The 25,071-nt window shown below is 39.0% G+C and overlaps 1 protein-coding gene across 2 annotated transcripts in view; it reads right to left on the reverse strand.

Moving 5' to 3' along the window:
- Positions 1–1,398: 1,398 nt before the first annotated feature.
- Positions 1,399–25,071, reverse strand: part of GAK (cyclin G associated kinase) — a 67,358-nt gene continuing 43,685 nt past the window's right edge. Inside the window, exons 21-28 of one of the 2 annotated variants that reach the window (XM_042822934.1) lie at positions 24,300–24,773; positions 22,264–22,428; positions 15,159–15,293; positions 14,683–14,802; positions 10,983–11,195; positions 9,168–9,316; positions 7,924–8,100; positions 1,399–6,464 (exon numbers count right to left, since the gene is read on the reverse strand). In XM_042822934.1, the coding sequence (XP_042678868.1) occupies positions 6,363–6,464; positions 7,924–8,100; positions 9,168–9,316; positions 10,983–11,195; positions 14,683–14,802; positions 15,159–15,293; positions 22,264–22,428; positions 24,300–24,773 (1,535 nt within the window). In that variant the 3' untranslated portion in view covers positions 1,399–6,362. The remainder of the gene's footprint in view (positions 6,465–7,923; positions 8,101–9,167; positions 9,317–10,982; positions 11,196–14,682; positions 14,803–15,158; positions 15,294–22,263; positions 22,429–24,299; positions 24,774–25,071) is intronic. The other variant, XM_042822935.1, reaches the window with a different exon arrangement.

Genomic DNA, 25,071 nt, shown 5'->3' on the forward strand with positions numbered 1-25,071 from the left:
TCTCAGGATTAGCTGTTTCAACACCTTACCAGAGATTGTGGTGAGGCTGACACAGGAAGAATCTCTTGCAGTTTATATTAAAAGTTATCTTGCCAGTAGAGGCCTGTGCATATTTACACAGTCCATTTCCCACAGAGCTTTTTGTTCAGTTCTGCCAAAAAGGAGCTAAACATCTGCCAGAAGCCTTCCTCTGGCCTTCAAGGAAGGCTGAGTCAGGGTCAGAAAGGGGCCTGTGGTGTAGATTTGGAATGCTCTGACTCAGACTGCAGCAGGCTGCACTGCATACCACACTACAGCAGTGTACCTTGTTTTAATGTTATTTGCTCATGCACTTCCATTGTCTGTTTGGTATTAAATGTATGGACATGCTGTTGCTCCACAATCCACCCTAAGCCTGACACTACAGGATTTCCATCTGGCATGGATTGCTTTACTAATGCAGTTTTCCTAAATACTGTTAGTGCATCTGTATATAGAGAATGAAGCAACTTGCTACCTTAACCATCAGCGCTGTATCAGTAAAGAACACATCACTGTTCTCAACTTGTAAAGATACTGAAACATTTGAGAAGTAGCAGCGTGTTCTATGGAAAGCAGGGGAAGATTGTTCAGTGAAAAAGCCCTACAAGACCTCTCTTAAATTCCTACAAACTCAGCAGACTGTTGAAAGCAGTAAGCAGAATATGAGCAGTATCACCAATAATGGGCCTTACCAAATGCTTTTCTGCTTGATTTCAACACTTCTTTTTCCTTACCCTATACTCTGCAATTCTCCTTTCCTCATCATCCTAGGTCAGATATCAGCATCATTCTATAGTCTCCTCCACTTTACATGTCTGGAACTTACTTCCACCCCATCCATCCTCTTTCAGTCATGTCCTGTACCCTCCAATACCCTCCCTGTTGTCCAGCTTTCTCCTTGAAGAAATCCTATGATAATCCACCTTGACTCTGGCTTTTGTTCGTGTTTTCTTAATATAAACTTTCTCAATGCAACCAAATGATTTCTTCTTAATTATGAAAGACCCCACATTTTCGTCCTGATGATGAGCACTATGGCAGGCTTCTGGGAACCCGCTAGTACTGTGCTAGCCCAGTTCTCCCTTCTCCAGTATTCCTGCCATCCACACTGCTTCACCACATCCCACCTCCCTTCCCGCATGCTGCTCCATTCCTCTCTCTAGCCCGAGCCTTGTTCCTTTGTTCCTGGTCCCCTCCAATTGCTGCTGTGCCTATGCAAGAGCTCCCCTCAGCAGCACTGCATGGGCACCTTGTCACAGCCCAGCTCAGATACAGTCATACCGCAGGAGATGCTGCAGTGACCTCCTCTCTATCAGGAGAGAGAAAACCCTTCTGAAGATGACATTCCTCCTTTGCTAAAGAATGAAACAAGTCAAATCACTTTGTTTGTTTTAATTGATCACTGATTAAGTCATAATACATTTCAAAGCAAAATATTCTGTTCAAGAACGTTGTGCCAAACATCAAATCTATTTTTAAACAATGTTTAATTTGATTATATTGCCTTTATATACACACAGGTATATAGATTTTCATTTTACTAGTAGCAAAAGTACATTGCATTTCCTGAAAGATGGCAAAACAAAAAGGACTTCAGTATCTGTTCTGTCCTTCCACACAACCCAAGCCGGAGAAATCACAGGTATAGAAAGTACAATCACAAGTACACGTAACTACAGCAAGGACCTAAGTCCTCACAGAGAGGTGACAAATGCTTCTAGGAGTCTACATTGCAAAAATACAGTACATTCCACTAAAGAGTTTCAGGAGTTCTCACAATGCCTCTCAATCCTCTTTTGGTAATAAAAGCTTCTGTGTCACAATGTATCCTTCATAAAAATGACTGAAAATTTCTGGAGTGTATGTCTGAAGTTTGATGCAGTCTAAGCTGCAGCTACCAATAATGAGCTCACCCGAATAGAGCAAAAGAACCCTGAGATTCCCCAAGATGAGAATCACACCTCAGCTTAGTCCGTCCTTGCTCCCAGTCAGCACATGCTGGTAGCTGGAACTGCTCTGCACCAGAGACAGACTCAGGTGATGGGAAATCATACATTCCTTCAACAGCTTCTGCAGGTCAACCACCTGCAAGTTCTTGACAGAAAATGCCAGATTCAGAGCACAGGCAACTGTACAGAACTATTCTGAATCTATTTACAAAGCACTCATTGCAACTGTTAAGACAAAGAGCTAAGGAGCAACAAAGTTCCACAATTAGGTATCCCCTGAAAATTTCTTGTGAGCAGCAAAGAGAAGTGATGGCCAATAACCACTGAGGCGTATCGACACTGCTGAGAAACTGCAGGCTGGCCGTGGGAGCTGAGTGCTCCGTGCAGCCCAGCAATCCCAAAGGGCAGCTGAGATTGCAGTTACGCTCAACCTCTGCTTTGGTTCGTGCAAAATGTTAATCCCTTGCATGCAGCTTTGAGATGGCCCGCATTCAGGAAGGAGCTGTTACTTTGTGCTTGGCAAACAGCTTTAGAAGGACTTTCTACAATCAACATGAAAACGGAGGTAAAACAAGGCATTTTTCCATGCACACTAATTACCTTCATGGGTGCAATGCCAAAGACTTTGCCACTGTTTCAAGGAAATGTTCTTAATCAACACATACAGAATGGAGAGGCTACAACAGTGCTGAAGGAAGTGATAACAATGAGCAGAACTTCTCCTCCCAGACTCGATGCCTGGAAATTCATATCCACTCACAACGCTGAGCTCAACTCTGTGATTTTAATAGGAATGTAAATGCTTAACTGCTTGCTTTCATTTCTCTTCCCTGCTGTTAAGTTCAAGGAAATGTGACAGCACTGGAAAGCACAGGACAGGCATGCACAACATTAAATACACCAACATGGACAAAATGTTACTCTTCTCCATTTGGCAGATCCTAACCACATGCACTCTTCATGCCAACTCTCTTCTTTGCAGATTTCTGTTCTAAAAGAGAAGTTATCAGACTCTCCAGACCTAACAACAATGTAATATAAGCAACTTAATTTGGAAATAACTAGTGGAAATCTACCCTACTTCATAGAACCCAAGCACCTGGTTACTGCCACCTGCCCATAACCAGTCAGGAGCACTTCTGAAAGGATTGGAACTGCAGGCAACAGACCTACTGTCCTAGACCTGTCCTTATCAGGGTTCAGTAGGGACAGGTCAGAGAATTAGAGAACATCTGTGATAGAGTATAGTTATAGCCCAGGTATCCTTCTCTATTCTTCCTTTAATTTCTGCTGCATTGAAGACTGCAAAGAATGAACTGTATCAACAGTCTGTCATCATGAAGTAACAACAAACATGGGCCAGAAGGCATCAGGACCTGCTGGAAGAATTCAGGAGATGCTTCACAATACAAGGTTATAACTTCAGCATACCCCACAGTACCAGCATTTACCTCAAACTTTGTAATCAGCAGCAGCAGACAAAAAGCCTGGCTTTCAAGATGCACCCCATACAGCTCTCAATAAACAAGGAGCATGAGGAAGGGAAAAACCCTCATTCCCAGTCTGAGCTTTTTTTTTTTTTTTTTTTTTTAATCTAACCATTTTTTATTACTGCTTTAAGACAAATTAAAAGAAGAACTAGATATCCTCCTTCCAAATTATCTTCTCATTTAAGACTAGTATCAGGAGCCAGTGTAAGCATACATACAATTTAAGTTCCTTCTTCCCACATTCACATAATTCAGAAAATTTAGTTTAGGCTTCAACTACGAGGCTCCTTTTATGGTCTTTCTTCTCCTTTATCTTACACTGAAAACACTATTTCATTTTACTGCATTCATCACTTAAGTCTTGACAATTTAAATATTTTGATTTACTTTTTAACTGTGTCACTTAACTCAGTTGAATATAAGGATGCATAAGAGCCACATTTCAGTAAAATCTTAACTTCAAAAGTTTACTGAACTCTGAGCCTCTCCCACATTCCTCTCCCTAGAAATCAAGCAGAAAGGAGCAGGATAGATAAACCAGACAGCTCCTTCACCAAAGGCCAGAGATGAGTAAGCTGTAATTTAAGCGTTCCTGTATAAATGGCTGTGGATTATTCCAAGAGCCAAACTGCATGAGTTTCCATGATATCTAAAAGGGGGAAATCAATTTGCAGAAATCTTCAGTTCCATATAAAACATTCACACATTTTTCCCTGCTCACTTGAAATCCTAAGGTTCTTCTCTGATGTTCAAGAAAGCTTTTGCAAACAAGAGTGGACAAAGAAAACCAAGAAATGTAGCTACCATACAAAACACACTACCAGGCAAATAGAGGAAGATATTTTCCTCCAAAACTTCAGGTTTTTTTGTTTGCTTGTTTTTTAATAATTGTACACAGTTCAAGAAGAGCACAAAAATGTCTCAGTCTAGTTTCTTGTATGTGTTGAAAGTGATATGGACATTTAAAGTAGACTTCACATTTTTTTTTCTTATGAGAAACCAGCTCTTCAGAAAGATTTTCTCTCAGCTCCACAGTACTCCAGTCATTACATGTCTGTTTTTAAACTTATTACTACAGATAGTTTATCTTAGAACTGTAAAGAACCATGCAGGTCTCTGACATTTATCCTGCCAAAGCCTTTGATTTCTAATGATGCAGATCATTACTGTAGAAAGTTGAAGTGTCCCAAGGGGGAAAAAAAAAATCCTAAATCTCATCAGATTTCTTGCTTTCTGGCTGCTTCAAAACTGCAGCTGAACTACAACTGTTACTCTGAATAACATATAACCTTCCTGATCCATTGCAGGTGTCCAACTTGAAAAACAATTACAGCAGCTGAATAGATATGCAAATACACATACGCTGTTGATGAAAGACTGGGTAAGTAGTTAAATGTGTCAGAGCTTAGAGACTGAATTGTACACTGCACCGTGTAAAAAAATATTGTGTACACTGGCTCGGCAGTGGAAAACTGCATCCAACACACTCTCCAGGTGGCATTAGTGTATTCTTTTTTCCTGTTCAGATGCTGCTCAGCTGATTTTACCTTTGGTTGTTACAGCGTCCCTCTCAGTTAAGCATGAAAACCAGACAAAATGTCAAGATTAATTTTTTTTTTTTACCATTTGAATGCTAAACTACACTGTTTCAAGAGACTGCTAACCAAGCTTTAATACAACAATACTGATTTTTGACATTTTCAAACTTGATTTGAGGATTGCATTTTGTTATGCTATGGAGCATAACAGTCATTGGTCAATTGTATTCATCTACCCCAGATCAAGTGAATAGCTGCTATCTGAATACAGATGAAAAAACATGGCAAGTTCTGTTCTCAAGTTGTACTAGCTCATCTTGTACTAGCTGGTGCATGGAAGGGGGATGAGCAGAAATGCACCACCAATATATCCCTGTTTGCACATACACTGATGTCATGCATATCTCAGAAACACAGAAATTCAGACATGCAGCAAAGTACGAAATACTCTCTACGTGATAACAAGTAATGTAGCTTTCTCATAAGAAACCAAAGCAGAGCAAAATATTTTGTGCTTCCACATCAAGTCTTGAAAAAATATTTCTATCAGAGCATTTTAAGTCCAATGGAAGGCATGCTCCACTGAAATCAGAAGAAAACGATATTTAAAGAATTAGTAAAATAAGCACTGGTAAGAGCAATGCCTTCCAAAGGTTCATAATAAATAACAAAATAGCAAGAACATGCAGACTTTAAAGCCAAGATTTGTTTCTAGATTCATAAAGAATAATTTAAAAAATAATAATAATTAAAAAAAAAGCATCAAGAACAACCCTGGTTGACTTTCCTCAATATTGAGGTCTTTTTGGCTAACCTATTAATTTATTGTAAAGAAGAAGGTATTGTCAGAAAATATTTACAGAATGATTATCAGATTGATTACATACAATACAGATGAAAATATACACCTTCAGATTTGAAACAAGCCAAAGAAATTCACTGTTGATAACTAAAGCACTTCAAATAAGGCGACAGGCACAAAACAACAAAACTGAATCACAAAACTACTGAAAAAATAAATGAAAGTGTGGTAGAGTAAGGTAAAGCAAAGATCAATAGAATTGGAATGATTTAGAATTGATCCGAGTGTACCAGAGACCATGGAAAAAATCCGTTTTGCTGTATATAAAATCTGAAACAAAATGTTTATCCCCAGGCCATGATTTCTTCAAGTACTAAGCAGTTGTTTTCTTAATGCATCTACGTAATGCTTTGTACTTATGTCTTACAAAATACGTCATCACATTTAAGTGTGCACCGCAAACTGTGCTGAAATCATGGAAAAGCACTTCATAAACCATAGGCAAGCAAGTCACATCAATGCTCAGCTCCAGTTTTTGGAAGTAGTTTGAAAAAGATGAACTTTAGAAGAGGGACTTGGATCCCTGGTTTTCAAATTCCGACCACGCATCGCTCAATTCCATGAAGATCATTTTGGCATACTGCTCGTAAGGTTGTCCTGTCGCCTGAAAACAAAGAGAACATTAAAAGCATAAAGGAATTTTGTGGTTTGTGAAGCATCTCAACCTTTCTTTTTGCTATTTACTTGTTTTGTTGTTTACTTGTATAGCAAACATTAGACTACAGTGTGAGTACCATGTTCAGGCACAGAGCACTGCCTTCTTTTACCCAAATTTTGCTACAACTGTTCTTGTTTTCCTAACATTACTTCAAACTCTAGTGTACTCTGTAAGTAATTAAGACTTAAAAATTATTTATGAGAAGAACAGCTTAGAAAACGTTTCAGCTAACAGCTCAAAAAACAAAACCCAGCCATTTTCGAAATAGCTTCCTGACAGCCCTAGTGGTATCATACAGTAATGTTTGAACTTGAAATTGTTTGCAGTCGGTGTCAACTGCACATAACTGCCTGTCTGTTCGTCTCCATGCTTGAAGGAACAGAGACAGCATGCTCCTGATTCCCTGCCTCTGGGCCAGCCCAACCCCATGGTAATTAAAGATGCAGTTCCACATGATGCAGAGCAACGGATTCTTTACAACACTGAAGTAAAGCCTCAAAGGCACCTCTCCATGTCTCTGCCCTTATGCTGCTTGGCTTTTGCCAGCAGTAGCACATTGACTCTTTTGTCTGCTGCTGTAACTCCAGGCGTCTGAAAAGATAAGGCCAAAAAAAGAATGCTTCAGAAAGGTCTTGCAGAAAGCATCGAGAATGGCACTAAGTTGTAGGAAACCATGCAGCCAGGAACAGGAAATAAAAGAGGGAAGGAAAGAAAGATGTCCTGTTTCTTTATTTTGGATGCAACAGACACAGGACTTTGACATCTACTCCCTAAACCATCAGAGGTAATCTTGAAAACTCAAACTAGGTATTATTTAACACTTAACTTTCATACCTAAAGCACAGCCTAGAACAGTAACTCAGAGCAAGAATCTATCTTCTTGTACTGGGATACAGTAAGAGAATGTACTAAATACTTTTAGAAAAGTGAAATGTCATTATGTTTATTGCATTCTTTTTTTTTTCAGTTGCTGAGTAATTTCCAGTAAGGATATTCCATGGGTTTTCCCCACCAGTTTTGCTGTGGCATTTCCTTGGTCTTCATGCACTGGCAAACACCCTAGAAAACCTAAAAACACAGCTGGCAGAAATAAAGCAGAATCTAGTAGTTATCATTAGATCTGCGAGAAGCCAGTCAAGCTCAACTGATTTCAGTGGCTAATGACCTTCTGGGAATATTGTATTTTATAAAATTTAATCTGTTGAATTCTGTGCCATGTCAGGATTACATGATTATCATGCACAACATGGATGCAGCTTCAGAAGACAATGGAATTGAAGCAAAAAGCATCTGGAATCCCAGTCAAGAACTAACACTACAGCATCCATCAGGGACTCGTACAGCACGGTAAAAAGAGTTTCTGTTCCTTCTGCCTACAGAGAAAACACCAGAGGAAAACACTCACCTTATCTGGATGAACTACAAGCACCGCTTTCCTGTAGTATTTCTTCACTTGTTCAGGCGTTACTAGATCTGCCATGCTAACTGGCTTCCATTTATTTTCCCCTTCCCAAAGCACTGTATGAAGAGTAGATATTAATGCTCTGATATTTCTCTCCTTTCCTTCAATCCATTCAAGAATCTGGGAAAAACAGAACGCATAAAAACTGAATGCAACAATGCAAGCATTCTCTGCCTGTTTAGAGAAGTAGCTCTCATGCTGCACAATATTAAGACCCAAGTACAGTAGTGTTGTTGTATTCAGCACCCAAGTCCAGTTGTCTTACTACATTCATTCTTGAATCCAGATCATTAGCAGCCAGAAGTGATACATTTGCTACTAGATTAACTGGCAGTTAACCAGCTTTGTAGAGAAATTATCATTAGAAAATAAACTGAAATAGCTGCATATTTTAGTGCGAGTAGAACCCTGTACAATTAATGACAAGATAATGGAGAGGTAATTGAAAGGAGTAATTAAAAACATCTGTTGATTACATTACCTCCCTGTCAGAGCACAATATTCATTTCCTAATATTCTCACCTGATTTGTACAGAACTTTCAGTTCACATACACTAATAGTTAACGTTTACTTCACACTCTGCACCTCTGCAGATTACTTCTTTCAAATACCCCCACGAGACTCAGAACAACTATTCACTCCACTGACTTCACAACAACACTAAAAATGTATTATATGCAATATTATCAGCAAAAAGTCCGAGCAGGCGATCAGCCCTCATTCTGGAGTGTGTCTCTACCAACAGAAGCAGCACTAGCTAACTGTTGCAAGTGCAGTGGTCACCCTCAAGATAGCTATTCTCATTTGCCTGTTCCTCAAAGTTTTGTGTTACTAGTTAAGTCCATCTTTGCTAAGGGGATGTTTGTGAGACTGAAAATGAACAGTTTTGGTTTCAGAAAGCATACAAGGTATATTCTTAAGTTTTCCAGGCTCAGTTGAAAGAAAGAGGAACTTGTATTACTTACACACAGTTGATGCTCTTGTTCCTACTGTTTCATTACAAGTTGACACTTGTTCATGCTTATCAACTTACACAGTAGTAAAACACAGTTATTTAAATACAAACAAAGCTTCCCCCCTCTGCTTTACCAATTTTTTTGTCTTTCAATGTATCCTTCTACTTTGTTCTCAGTCGTTCAAAGTACAATCTTAGACATACGTTTAAGTTGATCTCTGTTTAACAAACCTTCAGTTTCAAGGGGTCCATATCTTTAGACATTTCTTGTTTCCTCATCTCAGCAATTGTTTTTGGCCCCTTTTTATCAGATTTTGCTGAAAAGCCTTGATTAGATAATAGATCCTCAAAGTCATTGGCTGAAACTTTTGGCTTTTGACCTATGAGAGAAGAAAAATGTTAAATAAAATTACATGAGAAAACACATTAGCTGTGCAAACACACTGCACTCAGATACACCTGCATGACATTTATCACTACCATAAATATTCTTCAGTTGCTTAATAAACTCCACAAGGTATAAAAAAAAAAAAAAAAAAGACAGAAATAGAAAGTCATTGACAAGTTTTCAGTCCAGTAAAACAGGTAATCTCCAATGTATATTTATGACTAAATGCTTGCATGTTCTTTTCTCTCAAAAGCTGAGTAGATCTGGGGGAAAACATTTGTCTATTCATGTGTTTGGAAATTGTTTTGTTTTCCACTATAAATTAACTTCAGATGTGCTGCAGTTTTTCAGATGACTGAATACTTAATGGTTTAGTCAGAAATGTATCATGCATTTAAATACACTGAAACTTTACACAGAATAACAAACCAACCATCAACAAGAACAGTTACAGCACTGTTATAGAACATACATTCTAAAGAACTGCAGGATTGAAGTTGGGTGAGATCTCTGCATATTACCTAGCACAATCCTCATTCAGAACAGGGACAACCAAATGAACTGCTCAGAACTTTATCATGTTGAGGTTCACCTATTTTTGAGGTATTAATCACCTGCTAAAACCATTAATGTTACTCCTGCAGAGCCTTGGGGTCAAGATGGGGCAAGCACCAAGTGCTTCAGGGGCATTTGGTGAGGGCCTGGTGCTAGGCTCATTGGAAGGTGCTGGAACAGGCATGTGGGGCAGCGCATGGGGCACCAATGAGGTCGGAGGGCATGCTGTGGTATACTGGGGGCATGGCAGGATATATCAGGGCATGATGTGGTACAGTGGAGCATTTTGAGGGCTCGTGGCCCTATTCTGAGAACTCATAGCCCAGCTGCCAAGAGTTGAACACAACAATCCCTAGGACTCCCTTCCAACTTAAGATATTCTCTGATTCTACAAGTAATCACCACATTCCAGGGCCTATTACAGCTTACTAATTACACTTTCTGTTCTCTAATTGCATTTTCTGTGTTGCAAATTGTGTCCACCAGTCTCTCACTGTTAGCTCCTCCCAGACAAAGATCGACATCACTTCAGCTAATGGATGTACTTGTTCACCTGTGAGCCAGTGAAAAGACAGCATAATCCCACTATCAGTACATCTGAGATTTATTCTCACTCCTCATAAAGGCTAATACAGAAAGACAACACAACCACTTTAAGAAATGGGCTAAAAGAAATTTATTTGCTCCCCTTCCCATATGCTTGAAACACACAGATTTCCAGTAAGTTTAAGCTTAGTGATGACCTACTATTCTTCAGGTAGGAAAAAGGGGTGCAACCTTTTGTCTACAAGCAATTCTATCAATTATTTCTCCTCACTGCATTCATACAAATTTATACTCTCAATCTACGGTCATGAAGCTATTACCCCTTTGGATAAGAGATTTATTAGTTTATGCCCAGACCTGCAAATATTTGGCCCATTGTCAGCTTGTCTATGATATTTTAGTGTAGCTTTGCACCAGATTTGTCAAACTCTCTACTAACTTACACTAGGTATGACCTAAATGTAAACAAAGAAAAAGACTGAGGTACAAAAGTTTGAAGCTAACAGTGAATCTAACTTTATACAGGTCATTATAAGCAATGCTTTCAGAAAACTTACCAAAGCTTGGGGTTCTGACTCCCCTTTCTTCTCGTCCTCCAATAACACTGAAGTTCACTGTGTAGTTAGGTTTAGTTTGTGCACTAGATTTAGTTTGGGACTGCCAAGAAGTATTTTGTGGTTTTGTGGGTTTCTGCCACTGACCTCCTGACTTCTGAGATGGAACAGTTTTCTGAGCAAACCCACTAGAGGAGAATCCACCTGTGGAGGAACCTAAAGGTAAAAACTAAATTAATTGCTCAGCTTGATATCTGTCGCTTGTTTAAAGAAAGAAAGACACTTTGGCCTTAATATCTAACCATACACTTTACTGTGACACCTCCACATACGAGAAAGCATTAGAACATTTTCTTCTCATTAACAACCAGGACAGCAGGAGCTAGAGCCATTTATTAAAAGTCTTCCAGTCTTACATTAAGTTCCCAAGTGTTAGTTTACACCAGAAGCATTCATTCATCTGAATGTGCACTTGCCAGAAAATAGTTCAGAAGTGACAGCAGTCATGCCCACAAATTTACTGTACTTCAGTATCTGTTAACCGTGGATGCCCCATTCCTTGGAGGCATCCAAGGCCAGGCTGGATGTGGCTCTGGGAAGCCTGGTCTACTGGTTGGTGACCCTGCACATAACAGGGGGGTTGAAATTAGATGATCATTGTGGTCCTTTTCAGCCCAGGCCATTTTATGACCCTCTGATAATAGACAATGAAAACCAATAATATTATCAAGAATATGTAACATATTGAGGATATTTTCAAATGAATGCTTTCAAAGCCTCCTTAGTGGTCTCTTGCACAACTGCTTTAGAAAGATAGTTAATGTTACAGTAGCATTATCAACAAATGTTACAGAGAACAGGAAAAAACACTGAATCTTATACAAGACAAGGTAACGAAACAACTGTAAACTATAGGCCCATGTCTTATTAACCTAATATTGCACTAAGTTTTTAGGATTTTATTTCCGTTCTTTTAGCTGGTATTGAGACAGCTGCTTAGCAGCCTTATCAGCTACACACTTCAGGAAGAACACCCAAGACCTCTTTTCCAGTCTACAATACTCATTACGAACAAATTAAGCTGAGTAAAAAGCTCCAACCTTTAACATAATTAGCTCTTTTGTTTAATTGATGAGAATGAATTCTAGATGCATTCTCAACCAAGCTGCCATTAGACTGCCCTTGACTGACTTTGGGAAGACTTCAAGAAATTCAGTTCCTTTGACAAGGTGCAGCATAAAACTTCCTGGCACACACCCGTCATAGGGAAAAAATAGTGTGACGGCTGAATTTAAACACACCTAAATTTTCCTGTAAGGGAAACATTTCACATTCACACTTATGATACTCCAAAGCAGAAAGCAACTTCTATCTCTGAATAATTTCCTAAAAATAACAAAACAAATTCCAGATCAGTGGTCAAATACATTTACACAAACAGGAAACCAGCCATTCAGCTTGATGTGAATAAAACACTATTACTTCAAAGATGGAAAGCCTTCTTTGATCACTCAGTACTGAATGACAAGCTTATGATCCAGTCTCACTTGCTGAAGAAAGTCAATTTGTATTTCCATCTCTAACTGTCTTTTTAACCAGCTGCTGCTGATTAGAACTTAATTTTCAGCTCAAACCAATTCCAGGCCAGTTTAAATTCACTTGTTCTTGTTTCTCCCTTTTTATTTGCCCTAAAAATAAAAAATAAAAATAAAAAATAAAAAATAAAAAAAATCACCCAAGCTTCTCTGTCTGGACACAGCAATGTAAACTTATCTTCCCAGTGATCTCCCACATCTCTCCTCTCCCCAATAATACACTGCTGTGACTAGCAGCTACAAGAAACAGCTCAAAAAAAAAAACCAATGTCTCCCCAGAGCCAAATAAGAAATACCATCCTATACCTCTGAATAGCTCACCTGGTAAAACCTATTACTGTAACACATCACCTGACGAAATTCCCCCCACAAGAAGCACCTCATTGAAGAACTGCTTTGAGTTACTCTAATCTTCAGTCACTTCACCGTATGAAATTTACAGAAAACAAGCCCCGCAACTATCAAAGCTCATGACCTTGCACTCTAAGAAGAAAACTCATTCTACTGCTCCTTCAAATCATTCTATGTTATTTTAGTCTTCAAGGCCAACCAATTCTTCCTGTACTGCAAGCCAGTGCCTGACTTTCAGCAACAAGTTTTTAAACAGCATATTCCTACTTTCTGATACAAGATCATTACCAGAAATAGAGTGTGTTAAGACCAGTTATCACAGATCACTACTCATACCTTACTATTAGCATAACACTGTAATCATCCTTAGCTACTGTTTTTTCACATAGCGCTCCCAATTAAGGAGTGTTCACTTGCATAACATCTTTCAGACTAATTACTTGGAAGTCCAAAAACTCCTATGAAAAGACAATAGTGAGTTCAAACTGCAGGTATTATGCTTCCTCAAAAATTCATTTCAAGCTTAAGACCAACTAGACCTATTACATCTGGCCATTTTCGTATGTAGTCATTAATCCTATTGAAAACTATCTGCAAGATTAATGAACTAATTCCAGTATCAGCACAGTTTTCTCCACTAGTTTACTGTGCATCATATCTTTAAGTCAAACACAAAAGGAATGTTTTACTCACACTACCGTGATAGCAAGTACATATTTATCTGAAACTGCTGAACCAGAATACTTTTGCAAACTGTTCAATGTAGAGCAGCCTTAAGGATAATGCTTCAACATTAAGAGTTTTGCAAGGCAGCAGAATAGCCAAATACTGCACATTACCTTGTACTTAAATAAGGTAATTTCACCATGGGCATACTGAATGTGCAATACTAACAGCCACAGCAACAAGTCTGCCACCTTCGAGCTAAGGGGAAAAGCACATTTCTGCAACTCAGCAACTACACCCTGCACCAAGCCATTTCTTGGACTCTTGGCAGCTAGTCACATTAAACAGCCACCAATTGGCCATTAGCAATGGCAGTGTGACACTGAAAAATCAAAGACTTCAGCTCTTTTCGTTGCCTTTATTTTTTCTGCTGTTCACGAATATCCCTGGGCTAATTCATGAGTTTATGTGAATACAACATCCTAGGACAAGTATTACTCTGGGGTGCGTTCCATCTTGTACACAACTGCAAATTGGCAAATGTTTATAACGCTGATGGAATTGCGTGTTTATGACAAACACAAATCTGGCCCAAACATGACTGGACTGATTTGAGCAGCAGAGCTATGAAAGCCCACTGAATTCAAACAGAAGTACTGAACTGACTATTCTTCCTTCTTAGTTAGGACCAAAATAAAAGGAATTTGATTAAGCTTTCCATTTTGTATCCTTCACAGCACATTAACCACAGTGTTAGATAAGAAATCCCATGATCAGTTACTGAATCAGGGACACATGGTTTCTGCTACCTTCTCAACTAGATTACACAAGCAAGCTGCATAACGTTTCTAAACCACAGTTGTAGTTATCTTCTGCAATATTTTGTAAGTTTCACACCATCTCTGCAAGGGCTCCCTCTTTTCCTACTGTTTATCTGCTTTCAGTAACTCCATGAAGCTTGTTGTTACCACTGAAAAGGAAACTTTATATAAGCTATCTTTACACAAGCTGCCAATTACACTTACTGGAACAAGGAGCAAATCAGGAACAAGAGAAACATTAAGTTCAGACTTACAAAAGTAAAATCTTACCTGGAAGACTAGATCCAAGATTGGCAAGATCAGCAAAAGGATCAAAGTTCTGAGATTTAGCCTGGCTGAAGGATGAACCTGAAGACACACTGGACTGGCTCCCTGTGGTAAAAACTTGACCTGTATAGTGTGAAAACACATAATATACGTAGGAGTATTTGGAAAGTGAGAAAATGAATAGAAGTACTATTTAATCAACTCCTCATATACACCTCAGCAATCTGATATAACACCTCTTCTCATGAGAGGAATGACCATTGCTACAGGCAGCTGAAGCTATTTGGTTCCTATGCCTTTGAGCTCTGAAAACCTAAAGTGCCTCTACTTTAAAGAGAGGCTTCAAGCACAAGAGCAAAGACTTCTTTAAGAAACAAACCAAAAGGTGCGCAGACACGTTCAGCAGTTTCAGCTCGCTAAAGTGATGAAGTTTGGAGTGTTTCTTATGCCCTCTAGTGGAAGAATTTAATTCATTCTACCTTCAAAAAGAGACTTCAACTGTGGTGTTGATACATTGCTGGCTGCTGAAGAATCTGCCCAAGAATCCCATCCACCTAAGAGATCTGGATGGCTTGTAGAAGATGATATTTTAGGTGGCTCTGGTGTCAAATTTCCTGTAGAAGAAAATTTCCATTTTTATTCTTTTAAGAAAACTGCCACAAAAAAAAAAAAAGAATATTTTTGCCAACACCAATAAAGCTTACAAGGTTTTCAGCTGGCCAATTACAAAGCTAGCTTAAATCTCCATAACAAATTATGTGTTCTTAAACAGGAGTAAGGAGTGCTTTGCAACTGAATTACTTTAACTGAATTCCAAACATCCCAACAACTTCATAGAGAGCTTCATTCCAGACAATGATATGAGTTCAACAGCATAGGTGTGCGGAATGCTTCAGAGCACACTCCTGTTTCTGCCAACACAGAGGGTAACCAAAAAGCATCAATGTCTTATGAAACAATGTTCTGTTCTCTGAACAGCCCAGGTGTTACACAGGTGGAGCAGGGCCACTGCAACATGTGGATTTGCTACACCAGGTCTTGCAAGACAAAGCAAGCTCATAAAAAAAAACCAAAAAAACAACACTAAGAGCCCTCTTAGGGTCAGTATCTTCATGAATGCACTGATCATGAGAATACTGCTAGAATGGCCTCTTCCATAGAAAGATTAGGAGAATCATTAGTTTAGTGAATAAAATGCACTTTTCTATGTGCAAAGCCAGACCACCACATCAGCTGAAAACAGACCACCTGTGTTGCATGCAGTGGTGCTATCATTAATTTGTGAAGTTACCCCTTCAACACAGGTTTGTAACTGCCACCATGGCCCTTGCAAGTGATCACTCCCCTTCTCACAGACAATATCTAAAGTGAACCATATGGAGGTATTTGAAACTGAGCACCTTTTTTTGAAGCACACCTTGTAGATACCCCTAAGGCAGCTTAGATACTGACTGAACCTTTTCTTTTACTTCTATGTCAACAGTCAATGCTACAGCAAGAGGTGGTACTTCTGTAAAACATTTCAAATACCAATTTAGAACATTAACCCAGACTTTCTTACCTGAATAGGGACATCTTGATACTTTGGAATGTTTTATCTATTTTATGGCTTTTCTACTTCTCTCAGCCTCTCAACATTACATTCTAAATATTGATACCAAATCACACAAGCTAGTTGACCTTGTTCAAGGAAATAATTGGAAGCTTCTTAAATAGCACTTTCACCACTACAATTCACTGTCTAATTCAATTAGAAAGTAACACTTCGACCTTCCAGTTGCATAAAGAACACACCAGATGCTCTATAAAAATACCTGCTGACAGCCTCTATTACACAAGTTCGCAGCTGCATGTAAAAGACATTGGAACAAAAGATATTGCACAGCTGTTAAAGTCTGCTGAATGGACAGCAAAATTTTTTGCCCTCTTCAGACTTAAAAGTCATCTGCCTCCAATACCAGAGAAATAATGTATTTGACTCTGAGTACTCAGAATGCCAGCTACTTGCTATACAGCAACATAATGGGCTAAACAAGTTCAAGTATATAATTCATCAGTTCAGACATTTTATGTACTACATGCCATTCCCAGACACTAAATGGGTCTGAAATTAATAATTACCCTTGATTTTTAAGATAGAGACAGTTTGGGCTTATGACCTCTATATTTAGATGTTTTTCACATGGAGATGAAAAAGCTTTCAGCCACTTGATGATGTTGTCCTGTGATAAAACTATCCTGAAGGGGTATGACCAGACTACACTGAATTCCTTATTTTTGTAGCCTAACACACCAGAATTTGCACAGATCCATCGATACAAAGGATCAGCACAAAGAAAGAGTGAAATATGTTGTGCAGTTAAACACAACAAAAGCTTACGCACTTCGGAAAAGAGCAAGCAGGTCTACAGCAGCTTGGTCCCTTAAGTTTTTCTCTAAGAGGTGTCTTTGTCATACAGCAGTCACCACTGGAGGTCAGAGCATGGTTCATTACTTACACAGCTCAAACTGTGCTAAGGTACTGCTTGCCTGTAATCAGATCATGCTTTCCAGTTTCCCAAAATAAGATACCTACCTTTTATTATAAACTACTCAACTATACATTAAGTTTTCTTTATTTAACTTGTCATCACAGGAAATCCTTTAATCACTGATGACAACAGGATTTTGTATGAACCAAGAGCCTTGCTTATATGATGCACATTTAAGCTTGCTTAGAGTCTAAGAGCACAGTCACCACAGAAACCAGAGGAGAAAGCCACACTGATCATGCAGGTTTCTTCTGATCACTTTCCACGTCTCATGCCTGTTGTTTGTTTTTTTTTTAAATACCAGGCAAACTCATACTCACAGGAGTCAGATTTCCATTAAAGATTACCTACTTTTGCATCCAAACAAACCAGTTCAGTTCTCAGAAATGCTCACTGAACAATTACCTACTAAGGAAAAATGGACACGCGTCCTTCCATTGAAAATAGTTCGGTATCTTAAGTGTGGCCACTCAAGAACTGATAACCTGCTCTTAAATTTAAGTGAACAGCCATCTCATATCCTAGCTTCTCTGTCAAGTGAAGAAAGATTTACACCAAAAATCCTTTTGCCACACTGATGTTTTTAGTAGCAACTGATCAATATTTTTTTTATGTTCTGTCCTGTAATATCTTAACTGACCATACATTCTTTTCAAAGTATCAGAATGAGTGCAGCCAGCACGAGCAGGGCAGTGATTGTCCCTCTGTACTCAGCCCTGGGGAGGCCGCACCTCGAGAGATGTGCTCAGTTTTGGGCCCCTCAACTACAGGAGAGACACTGATATCCTGGAGTGCATCCAGAGAAGGGCAACAAAGCTGTGAGGGGTCTGGAGCACAGGCCTTATGGAGAGCAGCTGAGGAAGCTGGGATTGCTCAGTTTGGAGAAGGGGAGGCTCAGGGGTGACCTTATCACTCTCTACACCTGTCTGAACGGAGGTTGAGATGAGGTGGGAGTCCACCTTTTCAAGCACATAACTTGCAATAGCATGAGAAGGAATGGCCTCAAGTTGTGCCAGCAGAGATTCAGTTTCGATGTAAGGAAAAACTCCACGAGAGAAGGTTCTGGAACGGGCTGCCCAGGGAGTAGTGGAGTCACTGTTCCTGGAGGCGTTCAAGAAATGCTTAGACGCAGTACTGAGGGACACGGCTTATGGGAAACACTGGTGATAGGGAGACAGTTGGACTGGATCATCTTGGAAGTCTTTTCCAACCTTGGTAACTCTATGATTCTAAGTATCTCCTATAAATTAAGATTACATTTTAAAGCTCTTTAAAATTTTATGCTACACTGAGAAATAAGTCGAAAATTTTAGTCATTTTAATCATCAAAGATCAGCTTTTCTCCTGATCTGAACTATACAAGTGTAGTAATTGTTTACTACCAAGTAAAGCTTATCCATTTATCTATAATTCTAGACAATTACATCTACCCCAAGAGATTCACCCTATCCAACAGTGATGTTACCAATTTATTTTTAATGGGTTTAATACTTTTCTCAATTCACCAACCAGTGTTTGCACCTTCCTCTACTCTCTCCACACAATTTTTCCAGGCCTGTCATTTAAGTGAACACCTTCCTTTGCAGTTTCTTTTTCAATGCTAACTAGCAATTATCTTCTCACTCATTCATATTAAAAGCAGTAACTATTAGTATTCCTCATTTTCACATTAAAATTAATACCTGTGACTGTACCTGTGACTGCGTAGAACATTAAGGGCTCAAATACATACTCAATTTCAGCTTAAAACACAGAAGGGCTGTCATTTAAAAGGTAAACTAAAAGAAAATGAAATGCTACCCAATTTCTCAATTTCCACATGAATTCTGAAAGCCTGCATAGAAACGGTTTCAGTAACTCAAAAATATTTGGAAATGCATAACAGTAAACTGAGGATGAGAGCATTTTTAGCATATTTTGCATATGTTGACAGAAACCTCTACAAACTATATTAAAATACTGGACAGCCTAACACATTTATGAGGGTAAAAGCTATCACTAAAGTCAGAGAAACAAATCACAGAACATCAAGCATAGAAGGTGGGTATCTTAAAATATTTTCTTCCTTCCATACTTGTTCAAATGTTACAGACAACAAAACACACTGGTAGTCTCCTTTGGTCCACAGATAAATATTTAGAGTGCAGAAATTACCATTTGAGTATTTTTTCACCTTACATTTTGTATGAAAGAGGGTTCTGCCAGTTAGGGCTTTGAAGACCTGTCTCCGAAGAATGGCTGAGTGTACTGGCATTACTTAAGTGGAAGAGGGTTAGGGGTGAGAGATTTCAGAAGAAAAAGACAGACTCATGTCAGCACTGCCCAACTGGAATGCCAGGAGGCAAATGGGCACAGACTGAAAAACAGAAAGCTCAATTTCAACACTGTTCTCTTTCCTGTAAAAGCAGTCACAGGCACAAGATGCCCAGACAGGCTGTAGAGTCAGCACTTGGAGATCAAAATATACAAATCAGAAAGGATACAGTTCTGGGCAGCTTGCTCTACTTAACCATGTTTTGAGCTATCAACTAGACAATCACCAGAATAAACTGCTTCTGAAGTGAGATATAGTGAACACTGTTTCACAGATCAGTGTCGAAATTTAGAAATCTTTTAACAGTTAAAAAAATCACTATGTTGAGTAACTATAAGCAACTGTGACCACAATATTGGCCTAAGTGACAACTGACAACTACACAACTAAAACATGCATCTATTACTTTCTCTATAGAAATGAACACTTTGCAAATGAAGCAGTAAGAGGGATCTTCTTGGCAAAACCAATCACAATCAATCAAAAGCAGCATAACTCCTAAACTGATGGTAGAGACAGTATTTACATTGCTAGTCTTTTATCTAAAAGAGCCTTTACTTAAGCCAACCAAGTATTGTGTCTTTTTACCCAATTTCTCTGTAGCTAACACTCAGGACTACATCAGACACAGGCAGAGCCAACTACATCTATTCTACTAGGAAAGGCATCTCAAAACTGCATACAAGCTACATGAAGAAGACACTCTTAGAGTCAGGACTGAGGAATGTGATATCACAGTTCCTAAATACAACTTCATTAAGAAGCAATGCAGTTCTGAAGAACAATATTATCTTGTCCTGTTATTCCTGACAGCACACACTTTATTTAATGTCTGTATTGTGCTTGCGTGGCAAGACTTTGTCACAAGGGCTTGCCTCTGTGAGAAGAGGCTAGAGATTTCCCTGTACTGGACAGACCCACCTCAGGATGCATCCTGACAACATGGTGATGCAAGTTCTCTAGGCCCTGCAGCCTACAGAGGACATGAGAGCAGATCTCCACATGCAGCTCGAGGAGGAGCCTCCAGAGCAGCACTGCATGGGGCCCGGAGGAGGTACAGCCAAGGAGCATCCCCACAGGAGCAGCCCCAGGCCAGAGCTGCAGCCTGTGAACTGGAACCTACAGTGGGGCAGGAGGGCTGTGGGAGCTGCATGCTCATGGAGGACAGTACTGTGTGGAAAGGTCTCATGGTGGAGCAGTTTGTAAAGAACTGCAGTGCATGGGAAGGACGTGCGCTACAGCAAAACATGAAGGACTATATTCTGTAAGAAGAACCATATGCTGCAAGGAGGAGCCCATGCAGGGTAACTGCGTGAGGAAGCAGCAGCAGCAAAGTAGCTCCCATCCCTCTCTGTGTGGAAAAGGAGGCTGAAGTGTCAGGAATGGAAGAGTGAAGTTGAGACCAGAAAGAAGTGAGGCAAGGGGAAGGTCTTTGTTTCTTACTATCCAACTGCATTTTTAATTAATAATAAACTGGTCTTTCCTAAAACAAGCCTGTACCCAGTAACTGGTAAGTGATCTTCCTTTAACTCAGTCACTGAATTTTTTCCACCTTATTTTCTCCCACTTTCCTCTGGGTGAGAGGGAACAAGAGCAAAGCTGTGGGCATCTGGCAGACAGCCAAGGTTAACCCATCACGGTCTCTGCAAAGAGTATCTTCTATAAATGAAGGAAAATTAATCCTAAGCAGCTAAGAAGATATTTTAGAAATCAGTGCCATCTGAGTTAGAGTTATGTGTTTCCAAAGCACAGCAACTGAAAAAATTGTAGAAGACAATTTTTCCATTCTTATTCAAAATACCATCAAATCTTAACCACTTACAGCTCCTTTACATATCCTGCCATCCTTCTGAAAACACCTGTTCTAATCGGTAGCCCTTTATTTTTACTGTGCTCCTATCCTCTTGTTTCTAGGAAGACAAATAGCTTTACAAATTCTATTTTTGTTAATTTGGATAAATGCTGACTAACGGGTCACAGTATAACCATGTAGTTGCTCCTTTTCTTTCAAAAGAAAATGAAAGAAGTAACACCTCTGGCTCTGTGACACCATCATTTTTATAACGGCATATTTCTTTAAATAATGAGCATGCATAGATGCTCTATTTAACAACATTTCAGACATGCATGTGTAGGATGGAAATAGGGAAAGAAGCAACATATTACAAAGCCTTCTGTTTAAGGACAAATAGATTTCAGAATAAGTACATGAATAAAAGGCTTCGTCAAGAATCAGGAATCAAAGGAAGCAAATAAGATTAGAGCATTACATAATGTATCTTGTAAGTATTATCAGGACACATGCAGGTCAAGAAGGTTCCAGATAGCTTCAGCTTGTATTTTAAGATCTAGTTATACTCTAGCTTGCTTGAATCACTCAGTTCTTTTCAAAGACTTTCAGAAAGAGTGAAATCTCAAAACATTCAAAATGCTATGTAGACAACAGAATGCTGTAATTTGTGATTGCTTAAAACCCTTAGTTTTAAGAGCTCTTGGGGGAAAATTCAGCTCCTAACAGGAGGTCAGCAATTCTAGAAATCCCCTTGCATCATAAATATTACAATATATTATACAGGAAGACCTTGCAGCTTGGTACACATGCATCTGTTACAAGAACATGGAGCTAGTGGTCACAATAAGCAAATCTATTGAAACGTTAACCCACCTTGACTACAACAAAAGACAAATGCACAGAGCAGCAGAAACTGCTGCAAAACAGAACACTGGAAGTACACTTACCTAAATTTAGGAAATCTGAACTGGAAGAAGGTGGAAGTGAACTAGAAGGAAACGTATTAGCTGTAGATGTTGTGCTTGGATTAAGGAAGTCCCCGAAAAGGTCTGGGCCAGACAGCGCTGAATTCTCAGAACTAGATGACATTGTAAATGGGTCAAAAGGATCGGCTAAAAAAGAAGCAAAAAATGGAATTACAACAAATTTTAGGAAAAACAATATAGAAGAAGTACTTCTTCAGGCACAAAGACAGGAAGCAGGACTACACCAGCAACTAAAGGAGCCCCAGCTGAGTTTTTCTGTTGAAATCACCATTCTATCTTTGTTACCAGATGCTGACACTTCCTATAGCAACATGAAAGCTGTTTTTACTGTGCATGGCTGAGATACTATGTCCTCAACAAATCCTTAGTAAAGCTGCTATATTCAATCATCTCATTATTTTCCTTCATGCAAGACATACTTCAATACAAGAGATCAGTTGTACATAAACCATTATATTTGTTTAAAAAGTTATATATAATGCAAGTCTCTAAAAAATTTTAACAGAACAGACTATTAAACTACTGGAAAAAAAGTCAATTAAAGCATTCATACTACCATTTTGACTTGAAGGCATTGGTAGCTTTAGGGCAGAAAGTACATCAACGCGAGAACAAAAGCCAACAAGAAGCAACACTTTCAACAGCTCCTTAGCAATCACAGTGAAGAAAAAACTAATGGGAAGGGCATTTATAGTCAGCATGGGATAACACGTGACAGTCAGCTGGAATCACAGCTTAAGATCTTGCTGTTACTGCTGCCCTGTATGGTCAAAATCCTCAGGGGCCCAGGGACTCCTGCCAGATTTGCCAATGAGGAAGAATAATCCTGCCACAGTGTCCTAGCACATCCTGAAGCAATGATCATCATACAGGACTCAGTAACACTTCAAGAAACAAACCCTGACCTCTCATGAGTACAAGCACTCTTACTGAAGCACAGCAACAGATATGCACAAAGTTTCACATAGGAGTTTGATGTACTAGCTGAAACAATGGTCAAATATTCTCACTTCTCTTCTTAACCAATGGCAGAATGAGAAATTATTACTTCTCATGTCTGCTTCATGTTTTCAGAGATATATAAACAAAACTTCTTTCACAGACTTCTGCCTATGTAAAAAAGGTAAACTGATTCCTCTCTGACCACAGTAACACAGTTCAAGAGATTACTACAGAAGAAATATTTGAAATCTCCCAAATGCCCTGAATATATACCTCTGTATAACTAAGGCTTGTAATAGTTACCCTGAATGACTAATACTCCTAGAAGTCTTTCAGCAAATTGAGGCTGAAAGTTACTACTCTCAAAAATTCAATCAAGTGCCAAAGCCATAAGCCAAAGTCTTAATAAAGCTTTAGGTAAGACAAACACTGTTTTAAATACAGGTTAGGTAAGAGTAACATTCTCCTTCCTGATACAAACCTGCTAACAACATCAGGAAAAGCAACAAGAAAGCAGCTTTTAGCAGTAGCATTATGATATTGGTTTGAACAGTAAGCTACAGGATTTCCAGTTGCCTGGCAGTCTTATCTGATTAACATTCAAAAATACCACACAGCCTTTTGACCTATGCAGAACAGCTCTATTACATCTAACGCAACCACTCTACATGGAGAGCAAGAAAGCTGCTGGTTTCTACAATTCTTGTTTTACCAAGAGAAGCTGCTTACATTATGGATCTAGAAAAAGATTTAATATGTAACATTTGCACAGGAAAATTGTTCATCTTTAAGACTGCTGAACCTGCTTTAAACTCAAAAAGTTACACTCTTTTGTTTACATTAAAGCTGATAAGATATTAGAAGCACAGCATACATGGATAATGTACAGTATCTGTCAGCTGCAAGTATTAAAAATGCCAATTTTTGTCAGACTTTTGCTATAGATCAACATGTCTTCACTGTATGTATCAAACATGGTAATTGTTTCCTAAGCACAACAGAGGCAGCAGTTTTTACCAGGTGACCAGCAGAATATTAATGTTAAATTTACATACCTGAAGACACAGCTGCTGCTGATGTCTTCTGAGTAGCAGGTGGATGCTGAGACTGACCGCTGAAAAAGAAATCTGTTCCCTGCCCAAGGAGATCTCCAGTGGGCTCTTCTGAAACTTGTGATGCACTACTCACAAAAAGATTGTTCAACAAGGCTGCATTACTTGATGAGTTTATTTCTGAGATAGGTTGTTTCAGTTCTGTTGAAGTATCAGAATTCAGTCCCAATAAATCTACATTCTCTTCAGTCAGAGATTTTTGTAACAGTGTAGGTGGAGTTTCAAAACCAGCTTCAAAAAGCATCTCTCCTTCTGGGGCAACAGAGTCTCCTTCATCAACAGTTACTGCCCTTTCTTCACCTGGAAATGTAGGGAACTCCTCATCTGAAGGATCACTCTCTTCTCTCTCATCAGACAGTTGAACATGATCATTTTTAGATGAGTTATCATCTACTCCACTTTCTGGACTTTTTCCTTCTTGAATAAAATGAAATAACAGCACCGGATTACTAGAATTCTTCTGTCAAAGGTATGTCAGACTTACATGGCAAGAATACATGAAATCAATCCTTACGTAAACATTCTTACAAAGAGGGATGGAAAAAACTGTCAGGTACCACCTGTTTGCACAGGACAGGGAAAGGAGCACCTTACACTCTTCCAGTTCAGATTATCCAAGTTAACAGATGGGCTTCTCTAGCTACAAAGAATTAGAAAATTGTGATGCATACTTTGAAAAAATGAGAAAAACTACCACGCTTACCACTACGTAAAG

This window comes from Centrocercus urophasianus, unplaced genomic scaffold, assembly GCF_019232065.1.
Source record: "Centrocercus urophasianus isolate 14NV4802_14NV808 unplaced genomic scaffold, USGS_Curo_1.0 seq_21, whole genome shotgun sequence".
Lineage (NCBI taxonomy): Eukaryota > Metazoa > Chordata > Aves > Galliformes > Phasianidae > Centrocercus > Centrocercus urophasianus.